The 16,961-nt window shown below is 53.2% G+C and overlaps 1 protein-coding gene across 2 annotated transcripts in view; it reads left to right on the top strand.

Moving 5' to 3' along the window:
• The window catches only part of INSR (insulin receptor), a gene marked incomplete at both ends in the record, with an annotated part of 109,960 nt that overhangs the window by 52,929 nt on the left and 40,070 nt on the right, over window positions 1–16,961 (top strand). For both annotated transcript variants that reach the window (XM_080715912.1, XM_080715911.1), the window contains one exon: window positions 11,720–12,041. In XM_080715912.1, the coding sequence (XP_080572038.1) occupies window positions 11,720–12,041 (322 nt within the window). The remainder of the gene's footprint in view (window positions 1–11,719; window positions 12,042–16,961) is intronic.

Here is a 16,961-nt window from a genome sequence, read left to right as displayed (position 1 = left end):
GACTCTTCTTGTTTTATTGTGGTGCCAGGGGACCCCAGGGCCTCGCTCCTGCGAGGCAAGCGCTCACCACTAGGCTACATCCCCAGCCCCTTTTGCAATATTTGAAGGGACAGCGCTTAATGAAGGTTGGCTAGATTAAAAGCACACTTCAGAAGAAATTGTTGGAACCGCAAAAAGAGAAAATGAGAAACCTGGGGTGCAGAGACCCCAACATAGCCTTGATCATGTAGATAAGACTCAATTAGGCAACAAGGAGTCTGAATAATAAGGTTAATGAGATTGTGGTAACAGATACGGACCCAGCTTTGCACTTTGCAAACAATACGCATTTTAAAGTGCTCTTCAAGTACTTAGAAAAATTAGTCATGTGTTAAAACTTTATTTTTTGGTGGCATCGAGGGTTAAACCCCGGGGTGCTCTAGCGCTGAGCTATACCCAAGCCCTATTTTATGATTTTGAAGCAGAATCTCTCTCTAATTTGCTGAGGCTGTCTCAAACCTGCAGTCCCTCTGCTCAGACTCCCCAGTACTGGGATTATGGGTGTGTAGCACTCCGCCTGGCTCGTATGTAGACGATTTAAAAACAATCATGATGGGAGTTTTCTCTGGACAAATGCAGACCTTTAAGTGACTATGTAGGGAAATGACAAAAATGAGAAGATGTGTAATGAAACCAATCTATGCCAGAAGAATGAAATAATAAAGTGGCCGGGGAGGGCTGACCAGAAAACAGACCGATTCCAGAGCTGCTTTCTAGACCTGTATTGTCCAGCCCCAGAACACATGAAAATTAAGTTAAAACTCATTTCCTTGGCCACACCAGCCAGGTTTCCAGTCCTACTAATTATAAAACCGGACAACGTACAGATAAAGATTTAAAAAAATTTTTTTTCTCTTGGACAGCGCTACTTTAGAAGGAGGAATCAGTGTAAGAAAAAGTGGGAGAACAGATATGACATATCAAATTAAGAATGAGAACACAGATGTAACTTAATATCCACTAAAATATAATACTTTTGGAAACATTATCAAAATGATCAAAATAATAATTTGCTACTTAAGCACTTATTTAGGTTGTTTCCCACTGCAAGAAATAAGGGCTCTGAATTTGCCCCTGAGAACAGATATGCCTGCATATCCTAAGTGGTACCCTGTCATCATCCTTACTTTTTTTTTTTTGGTGGTACTGGGGGTGGAACCCAGAGGCTTTCTACCTCCGGGCTATACTCCCAGACCTTTTGTATATTTTATTTGGAAACAGGGTCTCACTAAGTTGCTGAGAGCCTCACTGAGTAGCTGAGGCTGGCTTCGAACCCGTGCGATCCTCCTGTCTCCGCCTCCCAAGCACGGGGATTACAAGTGTGCACCACCAGGGGATTACAAGTGTGCACCAGCACGCCCGGCATCATCCTTACTTCCTAAAAGCCTGCACAATGTATATTGACTCAAGTAGCAGAAAAACATGAACAAGGTAACAACTTTAAAGTAGTCACTTGTACAGTTAGTTGCTTAAAATGTATTTGTATTATATTGGCCGGGCGTGGTGGCACAGCTTGTAATCCCTGCACTTGGGAGTCAGGGTCTCCTAAGCCAGCGCGCGCTGGCTTAGGAGACCCTGTTTCCAAATAAAAATATAAAATAGGTCTGGGAGTGTAGCCCGGAGGTAGAAGGGCTTCCAGGAACCCCAGTACTACCAAAAAAAAATGTATTTGTATTATATACATAAATGAGGAAACACTTTCAGCATGTGCAAAGTAAACAGGGGTCTTGGCGCCTTTGCAGAAGGGGTTTTTTTAGAGCGGGCTAGGGTGACCTAATTATGCCGTAGCAACCAGACAGTTTTGTGCAGATGCTTGGCATTCTAGCCTTGTTGTCCGTACACTCCATACCTCCAAGCCAGATTGTCTTGTCACAGCCTCTACCTCCACCCCACCCCAGGGGTCTACCTTCAAGCTACACCCTCAGCCTAGTTTAGTTTTTATTTTGAAACAAGGTCTCACCACGTTGCTGAGGGGCTCAAGAGGTTGCTGAGGCTGGTCTCAATCCTATGATCCTCCTGTCTGAGCCTCCCTAATAGTAGGAGCAGAGGTGAGCACCACGCCCAGCCACAGCACCCATCTTTCCTCTCCTGTCCTGAGTTGTGTCTAGCTCCCAAGGTGGAACTTGGGTGTCACCCTCGGTCCCAGCAACTCCACCTCCCGAGGGCTGCAGGTGCCAGCCTCTTCCTCTCCCGTGCCTCCTGCCTTCTTCACCTACCCACCCTCTTGGGGCGAAGTCCAGGCTCCCTGGCTCCCACCTTTCCTCCTGGCCAGATCCTCCCCCTGCTCTCCCTGGACTTTGCCCTTCACCAAGCTGGACTGTTTATAGGTCTCTGCAGACAGCCCAGATGGCTGTCACACCCCTCTCCCAATGGAGGGGTGAAGTTGCAGACACCTAACGCACCTGACACCCCCATGATGTATTACGCACCTGTGTGCATGGCTGAGATGCAGCAATAAACAAGACAAAGTCTTCTGATGTGAGGGCTTAGATGTCATTTTTGTGAAGGGTGGGGCTTTAATATTTTTGCATCCCTGGTACCTGGATGGGGCCAGCTGGGGGAGAGAAGAGGTGGACTGATATTACCAAGCGTCCCCCAGGAGACCTGGGTGTGAATTCTGGCTGAGCTGGCACTGACGAGGTAGCCATTCTGTGCCTAAGTTTATCCTTCTTTATTTTTTTTGGTGGTACTGGGGGTGGAACCCAGGAGCTTCTACCTCCGGGCTATACTCCCAGACTTATTTTATACTTTATTTGGAAACAGGGTCTCACTAAGTAGCTGAGGCTGGCTTCGAACCCGCGCAATCCTCCTGTCTCAGCTCCCCAGCGCGGGGATGACAAGCGTGCCCACCACGCCCAGCTGTTTATCCTTCTTTAATGTGGATGGTCGTTTTATAGTAGAATTAAGCCAGGCGTGGCAGCATACACCTGTAATACACTTGGAAGACTGAGACAGGAGGGTTGTAGGTTTGAGGCCAGTTTCAGCAACTTAGCGAGACCCTATTTCAAAATAAAAGGACTGGGTATAGCTCGGAGGTAGAATGCCCGAGTTCAGGCTCTAGTTTTAAACAACAAGACTGTGTGTGTGGTGTACTGGGGATCGAACCTAGGTGTATTCCACCCCCAAGCTACACCCGCAGCTCTTTTTGTTTCTTGATTTTGAAACAAGGTCTCTCTAGGTTGCCAAGGGGCTCATTAAATTGTCCAGGCTGTCTTTGAACCTGGGATCCTCCAGTCTCAGCCTCCCAAGAACTGGAATTACAGGAGTGCACCACCACCATTGCCCCTGACAGAAAGACCTTATTCATCTATGTGGGTTGAACACTGCATGCTGTAAACAGAATATACATATACACACACATTCTAAAGTGCATCTACATGCAGGTGAAAGGTTGTTAGGGAGATAAGGCCTACTCCTTCCTCAGTTTGTTGGAATCACAAAAGTAGGTAGAAGGCAAAATCGACATCTTCAAATGCACAAGAGCACACTGTCAGGAGAGCGCCCCGGAAGGCACTTGTTAAGAATGACCCACAGTATGAGGAGCATGAGCCTTGTCTCGGAGTGCAAGGTGGCAAGATAGTGGTCCTTCAGGCGCCCTCCCACCCGGGGTCTTCGCTGTCTAGTCCTGGGGCCTTTGCCGTGGGGTCCCAGGAGCTTTGCCATGAGGTTCGCCCTGGGGTCCTGGCCGTGGGGTCCCGGGGTTTTCGCCCTGGGTTCAGGGGTCTTCACCATAGGGTCCCGGGGGTCTTCGCCCTGGGGTCCGGCGTCTTCGCCATAGGGTTCCGGGGTCTCTGCGTGGGGTCCCGGGGTCTTCGCCGTGGAGTCCCGGGGTCATCGCCGTGGGGTCCGGGGTCTTCACCCTGGAGTCCCGGGGTCTTCGCCCTGGGGTCCCGGGTCTTCGCCCTGGGGTCCGGGGTCTTCGCCCTGGAGTCCCGGGGTCTTCGCCCTGGGGTCCGGGGTCTTCGCCCTGGGGTCCCGGGGTCTTCGCCCTGGGGTCCGGGGTCTTCGCCCTGGGGTCCCGGGGTCTTCGCCCTGGGGTCCGGGGTCTTCGCCCTGGAGTCCCGGGGTCTTCGCCCTGGGGTCCGGGGTCTTCGCCCTGGGGTCCGGGGTCTTCGCCCTGGGGTCCCGGGGTCTTCGCCCTGGGGTCCCGGGGTCTTCGCCCTGGGGTCCGGGGTCTTCGCCCTGGGGTCCGGGGTCTTCGCCCTGGGGTCCCGGGGTCTTCGCCCTGGGGTCCGGGGTCTTCGCCCTGGGGTCCCGGGGTCTTCGCCCTGGGGTCCGGGGTCTTCGCCCTGGAGTCCCGGGGTCTTCGCCCTGGGGTCCCGGGGTCTTCGCCCTGGGGTCCGGGGTCTTCGCCCTGGGGTCCGGGGTCTTCGCCCTGGGGTCCCGGGGTCTTCGCCCTGGGGTCCCGGGGTCTTCGCCCTGGGGTCCCGGGTCTTCGCCCTGGGGTCCGGGGTCTTCGCCCTGGGGTCCCGGGTCTTCGCCCTGGGGTCCGGGGTCTTCACCCTGGGGTCCCGGGGTCTTCGCCCTGGGGTCCGGGGTCTTCGCCCTGGAGTCCCGGGGTCTTCGCCCTGGAGTCCCGGGGTCTTCGCCCTGGGGTCCCGGGGTCTTCACCCTGGGGTCCGGGGTCTTCGCCCTGGAGTCCCGGGGTCTTCGCCCTGGGGTCCCGGGGTCTTCGCCCTGGGGTCCCGGGGTCTTCGCCCTGGAGTCCCGGGGTCTTCGCCCTGGGGTCCCGGGGTCTTCGCCCTGGGGTCCCGGGGTCTTCGCCGTGGGGTCCCGGGGTCTTCGCCGTGGGGTCCGGGGTCTTCGCCCTGGGGTCCCGGGGTCTTCGCCCTGGGGTCCCGGGGTCTTCGCCCTGGGGTCCCGGGGTCTTCACCCTGGGGTCCCGGGGTCTTCGCCCTGGGGTCCGGGGTCTTCGCCCTGGGGTCCCGGGGTCTTCGCCCTGGGGTCCGGGGTCTTCACCCTGGAGTCCCGGGGTCTTCGCCCTGGGGTCCGGGGTCTTCGCCCTGGGGTCCCGGGGTCTTCGCCTTGGGGTCCGGGGTCTTCGCCCTGGGGTCCCGGGGTCTTCGCCGTGGGGTCTTGGGGAGCGCCGCCCTCTCGGGCCCTCCCAGCCCGGCGGCGCTGCCACGCGGTGACCGGTCCCGGCACACACAGGGCCGGCTCCTGTTCTTTAACTTTTCTGTCTCCCACAGCCCCGCGGCGCAGGCCCGCCCTGCACTCCCGGGAAGCCCTGGGAGCGCCCGGCTCGACGCCGCAGCCCGCGGCGGCCACTGCCCCGAGCGCGGGTCTGGCCAGCGGGGCCGGCGGGGGCGGGGCCGGCGCCGGGCAGCGCCCGCGCCCATTGGCCGAGCGCGAGGGCGGCGCTGCGGCTGCGCCAGTGCCCGGCCCGGACTCCGCGGAGCGGAGCCAGCGCAGCGCGCCTGCTTTGTGTGCGCGGCCAGCCTAGGCCCGCCTCCCGTGGGCACAGTCCCGGGACCGACCAATCCTGAGGCTGCTCTAGCGAGGGGCCCCGCCCCCGCCCCTTCCTGGCCTCTGCGTGCCTCGCATTTCCCCACGGAGCGCAGAGCTGGCTCTGGGCCCGCCCCGTGGAGGGGCACGCGCGCGCACTGGCGCGCACTCACGCCACTCACACACGAAAGCGGCCAATCCTGGGGCTGCTCCACCGGGAGGCCCGTATATCTCCAAAGAGCTTCGCAGTCGCGCCCTGAGCCGTATTGTCCTAGAAGGCCAGGGGGCGCCTGGGCCTCAAGGCCACAGGCTCCTGCGGACGAGCTGCTGACCGCCCCTTTGTCAGAAGTCCAGGCTCTGCCCCTACCCCGCCATTAAATCATTGACTAGATTCCTGGGGAGGAATTTGGCTCTGGGAACTCGAGCCTCTGAGGTCAGGGTCGGGGGCCAGCGGCGGGAGACAAGGCTTTGAACGGCACAAAGTGTATTACTTTAAGGAGTTATAAAATTCACACCGAGCCAGAGCCCAGGGGCCGGGTCTGAGTGTGCCCGCGCCATGACGCAACTGTTCCGTTTGGAAATTTCTGGAAAGCAGTAATTTTTGGAATAATAAATCTTGAGTGTTATTTTTTATGGCCGACTTTGAAAAGGAATGTAACAAAATGTTACCAGCGTGTGTCTTATTGTGGAAATACTTACCCGTGGTTTTCGTGTTTTGTTTTGCTTTCGCCATATAGCAGCTTAAGAACCACCAAACGGGTTTAAGCTTCAGAAAGGAGCAAAGGAAACTAAAGGCCGAATCTGCTCAAAATTGGTTCTTTATTTTGATGTAGTGTTTCAAGTTTACAGAAAAGCCGCACAGATTGCACCCGGAATCACGAACTGTTTACCTCTGAGCCTATTCGGTTGATTATTTCTGTAATATACCTACGCACCAGCACCGCCCGCACCCCCAGAGTCCATCGCAGTTACTATGCTCCTTAAGGTTTTTACATCATCGCAGCTACTATGCTCCTTAAGGTTTTTAGTGGATTTCCCCAAGAACAAGAAGTTTCCCTTACGCAATAACAGTCCAAAAATCAGAAAATCCACAAGGATAAGATATTTTAATACAGTCTCATAACCCTCCCCAGCTGCCCCAGTACTGTCCTTCACGAATACAGTTTTTCACTGGCCCAAGTTTCAGTCTGGGTTCACACTTTGTAGTTGTTCTGTGTCTTTAATGTCTGTAGTTGCTTAGTTTTTTGTCTTCTGCAACACTGATAATGTTGAAAACCACAGGCCAGTTATTTTATGGAAAGAAAAGTAAGCCGATGTGTCCTTTCCAGGCATTTGTCTGGAAGCAGTGTTGCTCTTACTAACATTGGCAATGCTGCTGGAAACAGTTGTCTTTTTGTGTGTGTGTGTGGCACAGGGGGTGAAACCCAGGGGCTTTCTACCTCCAAGCTACACCCCCAGCCCTATTTTTTTTTTCCATTCTTTATTTTGAAACAGGGTCTCACTGAGTTTCAAAGGGCCTAACTAGCTGAGGCTGGCCGCGAACCTATGATCCTCCGGTCTCAGCCTCCCAAGTGCTGGGATGACAAGGCTGCCCACTATGTCCAGCCTGAAACAGTTTTTGACCCGAGTTCTTAAGAAGCAATCTACTGCACAGTTCAGTAGGATGCAGAACAGGTATTCATTTGAACAAGAAGTCCATATACACGTTTTACTCTCGCTACCCACTGCACGGACATTTTTTATTTCCTTTTTCTCTCCCCCTGCACCATGCACAGGGAGGTGGCTGGTGGGAGTGAGGCTGGTGCTGGACCCAAGTTCCTGAGGCCAGGGGTGCCTTTTCTGTGCCCCCGCTGTTCGGTGCTCATTCGATGCTGGGGCAGGTTCCTTGTGCTGACAGGTGTCTATAACAGCATCGTGGCTCTGCTGGGTATCCCAAACATATTTTTAGGATGAATGAAAACAAAACAAGGGTTACAAGTGTGCGCCACGCCCGGCTCTACCCTGCCATGTTTTGGTACATGTATACGCTGTGTGGTGTGTATTCAGGGTAAACACAGCTGTCTGTCTCCTCGGGCTGGGGTCGAGCACTTACTAACATAGGTAAGACCCCAACTTCTATGTCCAGCAATACAAAAATAAGTAAATAAATAAAACACAGCTATCTTCTCAAACACTTGTCATTGCATTATGGGGAAAACTTTCAAAATCTTTTCTTTCAGCTTTTTGAAAAGCACAGTGTGTTCTTTTAATCTGTAGTCACACTGTGCAGTAGCACTCTGGAACCACTTGACTCTGTGCGTGTGAGAGGGAGGGAGGGAGGGAGGGAGGGAGATATTTTACTTCTGAGCTACACACTGCAAATCTATTTTTTAATTTTTAAACAAAGTCTCACTAAGTTGCTGATGCTGGCTTCAAACTTGGAACCTCCAGTCTCCACTTCCCAAGTACTAGGATACAGGCATTTGCCACTATACCTCCCTCCTTTCTTCCCCTCTTCCTCTCCTCCCTCCCTCCCCTCCCTCCTCCCCTCTTTCCCTCCCTCCTCCCCTTTCCCTCCCTCCTCCCCTCTTTCCCTCCCTCCTCCCCTTTCCCTCCCTCCTCCCCTCTTTCCCTCCCTCCTCCCCTCCCTCCTCCCCTCTTTCCCTCCCTCCTCCCCTCCCTCCTCCCCTCTTTCCCTCCCTCCTCCCCTCTTTCCCTCCCTCCTCCCCTCTTTCCCTCCACCTCCCCTCCCTCCTCCCCTCTTTCCCTCCCTCCTCCCCTCTTTCCCTCCCTCCTCCCCTCTTTCCCTCCCTCCTCCCCTCTTTCCCTCCCTCCTCCCCTCTTTCCCTCCCTCCTCCCCTCTTTCCCTCCATCCTCCCCTCCCTCCTCCCCTCTTTCCCTCCCTCCTCCCCTCTTTCCCTCCATCCTCCCCTCTCTCCTCTCTTCTCTCCCCCCTCCCCTACCTCCTCTCCTTCCTGCCTCCTCCCCTCCCTCCTTTCTTGTGTAGCTGGGGATGGACCCAGGACCTCTGCTTGCCAGGGAAGCACTAACCACCACCACATCCCTGGTCCCCCTCGTACTCCTGTCTCACGCTAACTCTATCTCTAGATCCACATTTCCTCATCTCCCTGCTTGGTCCCCTCTGGCCTTTGGAAAGCACCAGTTCTGCGTGCGTGTGCGTGTGCGTGTGCGTGTGTGTGTGTGTGTGAGACGTAACACCTGCCCCGTTCCCCGGGGTCCCGTAGCCGGCCGTCCCCAGCCGCAGCCCCTGTGGTCCCTGGACGGGCTCCGTAGCTGCTCTGCTCCGTCTTTCCCAGATCGTGCTCTAAATGGACGTCCTTTGGAGCGCCTGGTAGTCGGTGCCTGTCTTTGGTTGCAGTGCTGGGCGCCTTGCTCCGCACTGTCTAGGCTGGAAGACTTATGTGTTTGGGAAGTGTTTTATTAGGCCTTTGATGACGTTTTTTATGAATGAAAGGCTAATTCTCGGACACGGCCCCAGCCCAGGAAATGGGCCTTTCCTGTTCTCACAAGCTCCCTGCCAGACAGCCGCGCCGGGGCCCTCGGTCATTGTCTGCCTTCTAACTGCTTCCTCGCTTGGCCCGCAGCCTCAGATCCCAGACAGGCCGGTGTGTGGGAGTGACCACAGTGGGGGACACGCTTGACCCTCGACACCCTCGCGGCCATGTGCTCCACCAGCTGCGGCCAAAGCGGCAGGGGCACAGCCGCACGCACTGGACTCGGACAGACACTTCCTTCTTGCCATTATTCCGTAAACAGGAAAGTGGGAGTTATTCCCGAGCTTGGTAGAGCACTGCATCTTTACGTGATCTAGAGGCAGTTGGAGGTCCACGGAGGCTGCCCGCCTGCGGGCTCTGTGCAGATGCCCTGCGTGTCATACTGAGTGTTCGCAGGGTGTCTTGGGATTAATCCCCAAAGATCGCAAAGGAAAAAACTACTACTACTGACCCCAGGAGCTAACTTCTATGAAGCCTAAACTGTGTCTATCAAAGAAACTGTTACCCCCCCCCCACCCGTCATCCTATTTTTGCTTTGTTTTGTTTTTGGTACTGGGGGTTCAGCCCAGGGGCACACAACCTATGAGCTGTACCCCCAGCTCTTCTTTACTTTTGTTTTGAAATAGGGTCTCAGTAAGTTCCTGAGGCCGTCTCCAAACCTGCGATCCTCCTGTCTCAGCCTCCCGAGGACTGGGATTACAGGCGTATACCACCTCGCCTGGTTCGTATAATCCTGTTTAGTTCTTGCAGCTGCTTAAAAAACCACATAAGGGATTCTTGCTTTATCTCATTTTATAGCGGAGAAAACCAAGGTTACTGTCAGGGTTTTTTTGTGTTTGTCCTGGGAATTGAACCCAGGGCATTCTCTCTCTGAGCTACACCTCAGCCCTTTTTAATTTGGATTCTGAAACAGGGTTTTGCTAAGTTGCTGAGGCTGGTCTCAAACCTGCGATCCTCCTGTCTCAGCCTCCTAAGTACTGGGTTATAGGTGTGAGCCTCCACACCTGGCCCCCACTCCTGCCCTTATTCCAGCTGTGCACCAACGCGGGCGCACTCGGGATTTGGTGTGCCATCTTGCTGTGTGTGCGTCGCGGCTTGTGTAGGTCATGTGCTGGGAGTTCTGTGTGCGCTATTGAGCCACCGACTGAAAATGGACTTGCTCACAGTTCTTTCTCTTGCCTTCTCCTGTGGGTAGGTGTCTCTGGAGCGCAGTGGGGAACCTGCGCTGGGCCAGCTGGGTGACTGGAGCAGAGTCGACTCTGACCTCCAGCACTCTCCTCTAGAAAAAGTTGGAAAGACCCCCGAATACTTTCCAAGAGTAAAAATGCGGTGAGCACGACAGCCTGTCACCCCAGCTTCTCAGGAGGCTGAGACGGGAGACGCTCAGACTGGAAGCCATCCCGAGCGGGTTACTGAGACGCTGCCTTGAAATGAAGTGCGATGGGGACTGAATGTAATATAAGTGGGTGAAATGGGGTGTAGTTCAGTGCTTAGGAGCCCGGCTCAGTCCCTAGTGTCACACCCCCCCAAAAACAGAGCCTGAGAACTTGGCTGAATAAGGACAAGCTCAGCGGTATCAAACAGAGCCCGCCTGGGCCAGGGCCTGCGCTGCCATCGCAGCCCCCCAACCCACTCCGGCTCCCCTGTTCCCCTCCACGCTGCAGTGGGAATGTCACCTCTTGCCCACAGCCTGTGTGACACACCTGTGCCTTTACACGGTGAGCGTGCTCCTCCAGTGGACCCTGCGCATGGTCCGCCCCCGCCCCGGCCCCGGCCCAGCTCCACAGTGTCCGTGGAAGCAGTCAGGGTTCTGGCGGGAGGGAGGGGACACTTACTTAACTGTCCAGTACCTCAGTTTCCCCATTTGGAGAAGTTGAAAATCATAGTGTATCTACTTCTAGACAGAGACATCGTTAAACATTGAAGTGAGCCAGCTGCGGTGGCTCGTACCTGCCATCCCAGCGACTTGGGAGGCTGAGGCAGGAGGATTACGAACTTGAGGCCTGCCTGGGCCACTTGGTGAGACCCTGTCTTAAAGTAAGAAGGGCTGGAGCTGGGCCTGCTGGCATACACTGATAATCTTGGTACTCGGGAAGCTGAGACAGGTTGGAGACCAGTATGCAGTAATTTTGTGAGACCTCGCTTCAAAAAAAAAAGATCTGGGGGTGTAGCTCAGAGGTGGAATGCCCCTGAGTTTAATCCCCAGTAAAACACAGGCGTGCGTGCGTGCACACACACACACACACACACACACACACACACGCACAGCCGGGATTAGCTCAGTGGCAGAGTGCACCTGGGTTCAGTCCTCAAGTACTGCATAAACCAATAAAATTATGCAAACCTACAATTAAACAAATTAGGTTAAAAAAAAAAAAACAAAGCCCAAAACTCTCAAAACTCACGCCGAGGCAGTAATCCTGCTGCTTTCATTTTGCTCCGCATCTTTGAGGTTATTTGCTACTCTCTGGCAGACAGAGAGCCTCTGTCCGGAGAGGCTCTTTGGTGGCTGCTACCGTGTGTCTTCCTAGTCTGAAACTGAAGGGGCGGCTGCTGTCAGTTAGGGCCTCCCTGCCCCGGGCCCTGGTTTGGGGTTTAAGTGTCAGGAGGGCGCTGTGGACACGGGGCTGCTTTGTCACCACTGTCATTTGCTCGGCTTCCACTCCCCGGTCAAGAATCGCCGCGTGTGCATCTGCAAATCGGCCAGAGCCGTTGATGAGCCGTCTGCTTCCTCTCTCCAGTGTGCCCGACCATCTGCAAGTCCCACGGCTGCACGGCGGAGGGCCTCTGCTGCCACAGCGAGTGCCTGGGCAACTGCTCCGAGCCCGATGACCCCACCAAGTGCGTGGCCTGCCGCAACTTCTACCTGGACGGCAGGTGCGTGGAGACCTGCCCGCCGCCCTACTACCACTTCCAAGACTGGCGCTGTGTGAACTTCAGCTTCTGCCAGGACCTGCACAACAGATGCAAGCACTCTCGGAGGCAAGGCTGCCACCAGTACGTCATTCACGACAACAAGTGCATCCCGGAGTGTCCGTCTGGGTACACCATGAACTCCAGCAAGTGAGTCCCGGCGTGGGCCTGGGGAGGCGGCGGAGGGGGGCCAGGGTGATGTGAGACCCTGAGCCAGGCGCCTCCTCACGCAGGCTGTGCAAAGCCAGAGCGCACCGGGGGGTGACGGACGGCCTGTCTGGAGCTGCAAGCCTGGGTCTCTTAGAAGCTACTTTTGCTCCTGCTTTGGTCCTGGGCTTTGGTGCAAGTGTCAGTGAGCGTTATCTCTAAAAGACTAGCTAAATAGTTTGAGTGTCTTCTACACGCCTTTTTGTTTGCGGGAAAACTTCAAGGTAAGCCAGGTGTGGTGGTGCATGCTTGTAATCCCAGTATTTGGGAGGCTGAGACCAGCCTTGGCAACTTAATGAAATCCCGTTTCAAAATAGAAACTAACTCCTGGGAGAGGTTGCACGTGCTTGTAATCCTGGTACTTTGGAGGCTGAGACAGGAAGATTGCAGGTTCAAAGCCAGCCTCGGCAGCTTAATGAGATATTATTTCCAAATAAAAAATAAAATGGGTCTGGGGTATAGTTCAGAGGTAGAAGGCCCCAGGGTTCCATCCCCAGTAACACACACACACACACACACACACACACCCCAAACATAAACTAAACCCAAAACAAATAGAAACTAAAATAGGCCTTAGGATGTAGCTCACAGGTAGAATGCCCGTGTTCAATCTCTAGTAAAAAACAAAAATAAAAACAAACAAACAAAAACCCCTCAAACACATAAAAAACCCCGACAGTGTAACTTTATTTTTTATGTCTGTCCCTGACCTGGAGCTGGGGGTGGGACCAGTTAGCCCCACTGTCTGAGGAGCAGGAGCCTCCTGCCGCATCTGCAGGGCTTCGCTGCTCTGTGGAGACTCAGGCAGCCCGTTTCCTACCGTTTGGACCAGAATAGCAGAGTTCTCTCTCTTTGGCAGTAAGTTAGATTTCTTACAATCAACAGACTTTGCCTTCACATTAGCTTCTTAGATGAGGTATTTCAGTGTCTGGGGCCATAACCACGTTTAAAAAAAATCTGTTTCCTGGTTTTTGGGTTGAGGGTTAAAAAAAAACCCAACACCATAAAACAACACAAAAACAAATCAGAAACATGCGTGTCAAGGAGCCTTGAGCTGACCTGCTCACCTAAGACTCTCTTCAGACTTGAGAATAAGCCAAGTGAGAATGTTTTGGTGGGAAATTTTATTTCCCTGGGTGGAGAGCACTAGAAGAAAAACAATCTTTATTTCAGTTCTTATGAACTTTTCTCTCAGTGTTTATGAAGCCTGAAAGTACAATATGTTTTGTTTTATTCATTTTTGATAAAACATCAAGTGGTTTTGCTGACCAAAAATAGACTTCCATAAATCACCTTTGCCTGCTGGACAGAGCTCTTTTTTCTTTTCTTTTTTTTTTTTTTTTTTTGGCCAGTTTAACAGTGAGGTTGGGAAGTGAGCTTATTCCTTTTGATTCATGTGTGTTTTATTTTTACATTTGAAATAAAGAGTGGGTAATAATAGCTTCTGGTGAGTTGTTTGTTTAAAAGACATTGGCGTTAAATAAAAGGCCTTTTCCTCCATCACCATTTCTAAGTCTTGAGAAGTAAAACAACTTCCTTCGATATTTTCATTGATGGTAGTTAAAGCGGGGCGGAGGGTCAGCTCAGTGTCGGAGCACTGACTAGCACGTGTGAGACCCTGGGTTTCATCTCCAGCATGCAGAGGGAAGAAACCCACAGGGAAGCCTCTGACCAGTCAGGCGAGAGCCGCACACTTGCCGTCCCAGCACGGGGAGGCTGAGACAGGAGGCTCACAGGATCAAGGCCAGCCCAGCAACTTAGTGAGAACTTGTTTAAAAAAAAAATTAATAGGGCTGAGGGTGAAGCTTGGAGGTAGACTGCTTTGGGTTCAATCTCTGGTATAAAAATTAAATTAATTAATTAACTAATTAATTACAAAAGGGCTGGGGTGTAGCTCAGAGATTAAACGCTCCTGTGTTTCACCCCCAGCATCACCCCACCCCGTTCTTTTACTTCTGAAGCTCTTGTTTTATGGAGGACTTGGTGGGGCCATTGTATCATCCAGTGTGGTTTGATATCAAAGGGGCCAGAGATGTTTTTCCATTCTGGGTGGCTTATCTGGGAGGCAGGCCTTGATATTTTCAGAGCAGAGTTCTGGGAGCTCCATGGGTCCTTGCAAACCCTCACCCTGCATGGCTGCCCCAGGTGCTGGCAGGTCTGGGGGTCCACCTCCCTGAGGCCCGGGTGCGCTGGAGCGCCTGTGGGGAGGCGCTCATCCCAGACGCTCTTCTGGCCCCTGTCCTTCCTGCTCTCCCGAGGCTCAGCTCCTGCCATACCCTCCAGTCTGGGACACTTTTATTTTTATTTTCACTACTTTTTTTTATTGCTGCACCGCAGTTATACGTCACAGTGGGATCAGGGTGAGAGAAACACGCGCAGCCTGTGATGATGCCCTGCTGCCACTTAGGCCCCTCCGCGCCTGTTAGCGGGGTCGTAGCGACGGCCTCACGAGTGGCCAGAGCCGCTGGACTGCGCCCTCCTCCAGCCCCCACGGCCCTCCTGGGGTCTCCCCTCGCTCACCAGAAGCCCCTTTGCTTCCTGCTTTCTCTCTGGCTTCCACATACGAGACGAAGCATATGACCTTGACTTTCTGAGACGGGCTGATCACTTTGTGTAAGATTCTCCAGCTCTTCTCTTCTCCTGCAGATGACGTCGTTTTGTTCTTGATGGCCGAGTAAAATTTCATCGTGTTTATTTTTCCAAAAGCATTAAGTTAGGATACCATAGTGATACAAGCAAATGCATGTTTATAGCAGTGTAACTCACCATAACCAAAATATGGAAGCAGCCTGGTACCTGTCGACAGATGGACAGACAAGGGAATGAGGCACAAACCTTTTTTTTTTGGTACATGGGTGGAACCCAGGGGCATTCTGCCTCCAAACTACACCCCAGTCCTTCTTATTTGTTTCGAAACTGGGTCTCACTAAGTTGCAGAGTCTTGTTAAGTTGCTGAGGCTGGCCTCGAATCTGCGATCTTTCTGTCTCAGCCTCCCAAGTACTGGGATTGCAGTCCTGCATCACCATGCCCAGCAGGCACAAACACCTTTTTTTTTTTTTTGCGGTACTAGGGATGGAACCCAGGGGCAGTGTACCTCCGAGCTACACCCCCAGCCCTATTTTTTTGTCATTTTATTTTTGAAACAGGGTCTCACTGAGTTGCGAAGGGCCTTGCTAAATAGCCGGGGCTATCCGTGAACCGCGATCCTACGGTCTCCACCTCCTGAATGCTGGGATTACAAGCGTGCGCCACCACACCCGGCCTGGCACGAACACTTTTAACAGTCACTCTGTTTGCCGGGCGTGGTGGCGCATGCTTGTAATCCCCGTGCTTGGGAGGCAGAGACAGGAGGATCGCGCAGGTTCGAAGCCAGCCGCGTACGCTGGCTTAGGAGACCCTGTTTCCAAAAATAAAATAGGTCTGGGAGTGTAGCCCGGAGGTAGAAGGGCTTCCAGGAACCCCAGTACCACCAAACAAAACAAAAAACAAACAAACAAAAAAACAACAGTCACTCTGCCTATCTTTCTGTGTTCATACTCGCAACACTGGCTAAAGGGAACCTTTTCTTTGCATGTTGGAGATGAAACCAGGAGCCCCACACACACTGGGCGAGTGCTAACCACTGAGCTCCACCCCCAGCCCTAAGGGGGGGACTTTAAAAACTCCAGCTGGTTGTGGTGGCGCATGCCTGTTGTCCCAGTATCTGGGAGACTGAGAGGGACCACAGGTTTGAGGCCAGCCTCACCAACTTAGCGAGACCTGCATTTGCTCTTGCTGTGTAACAAATCACTCCAGTGCTTAGTGGTTCCAAACAACTTGGGAAGACCCTATTTTAATTTAAAAAGGGCTGGGGGTGTAGCACAGGAGTAAAATGCTGCTCACTTCAGTTCTCAGATTCCTAGTGTCAAAACTAAAGCACAAACCAAGAAAACCCACCATTCGATCATGTTGAAACCCTCTGGTGGCCTCAGAGACTCTCAGACAAGACCCAGAGGCCTTGCCCCGCGGCTCTGCCAGGCTCTGTTTCATGCTGTTCCTGCCACCGCCAGAGTCTCTGGGTGGGCTTTCCCTGCACTCAGCCCTGGTCCTCCTTCCCCTCCCCTTCCTCCTGCGGCTCCCCCTTCAGATCCTTGGATGATGGCGTCCTGGTGTCCTCCAGGTTACAGTTTCTAAGTCACCTGCTTGGAGAGAGCTGCCCTGTCTGCCTGCCCCTTCTGAACTAGACATCTGCCCAGCTCTCTGGCACACAACTCTCTTTGTGTTGTTTTATGTTTCTGGTACTAGGATTGAACCCAAGGATATTCTATCTTTGAGCTACCTTACTGGCCCTTTCTATTTTTTATTTTATATTTTATTGTGGTACTGGGTTCCTGGAAACCCTTCTACCTTTGGGTTATACTCCCAGACCTATTTTATATTTTTATTTGGAAACAGGGTCTCATAAGCCCGTGCGTCTGGCTTCAAACCTGTACGATCCTCCTGTCTCCGCCTCCCAAGCATGGGGATTACAAGTGTGCGCCACCATGCCTGGCTCTATTTTTTATTTTGAAACAGGGTCTTGCCAGTTACTGAGGGCCTTGCCAAGTTGCCAGGCTAGCCTAGAACCTGCGATCCTCCTGTCTCAGCCTCCCAGGTACTGGGATTATAGGCCTGCACCACCATGCCCAGCTCCTAATTCATTTTTAACTCTTCTTTATCTGACATTTCTGTTATCAATTCATTTATCCCCCTCTTGCTGGATTGTAACACACAGGACACCCCATGTTTTGTCAGCTTTTTGTTGTGTCCAAAATACCCAAGAACAACAACCTAGAGGAGGAAAAGCTTATTTGGCTTAGATTTAGGTGGTTCTGTTCATGGTC

The sequence above is a fragment of the Muscardinus avellanarius genome, assembly GCF_963383645.1.
Source record: "Muscardinus avellanarius genome assembly, chromosome: 18".
Taxonomy (NCBI): Eukaryota; Metazoa; Chordata; class Mammalia; order Rodentia; family Gliridae; genus Muscardinus; species Muscardinus avellanarius.
This window is presented reverse-complemented; position numbering and strand designations above follow the sequence as displayed.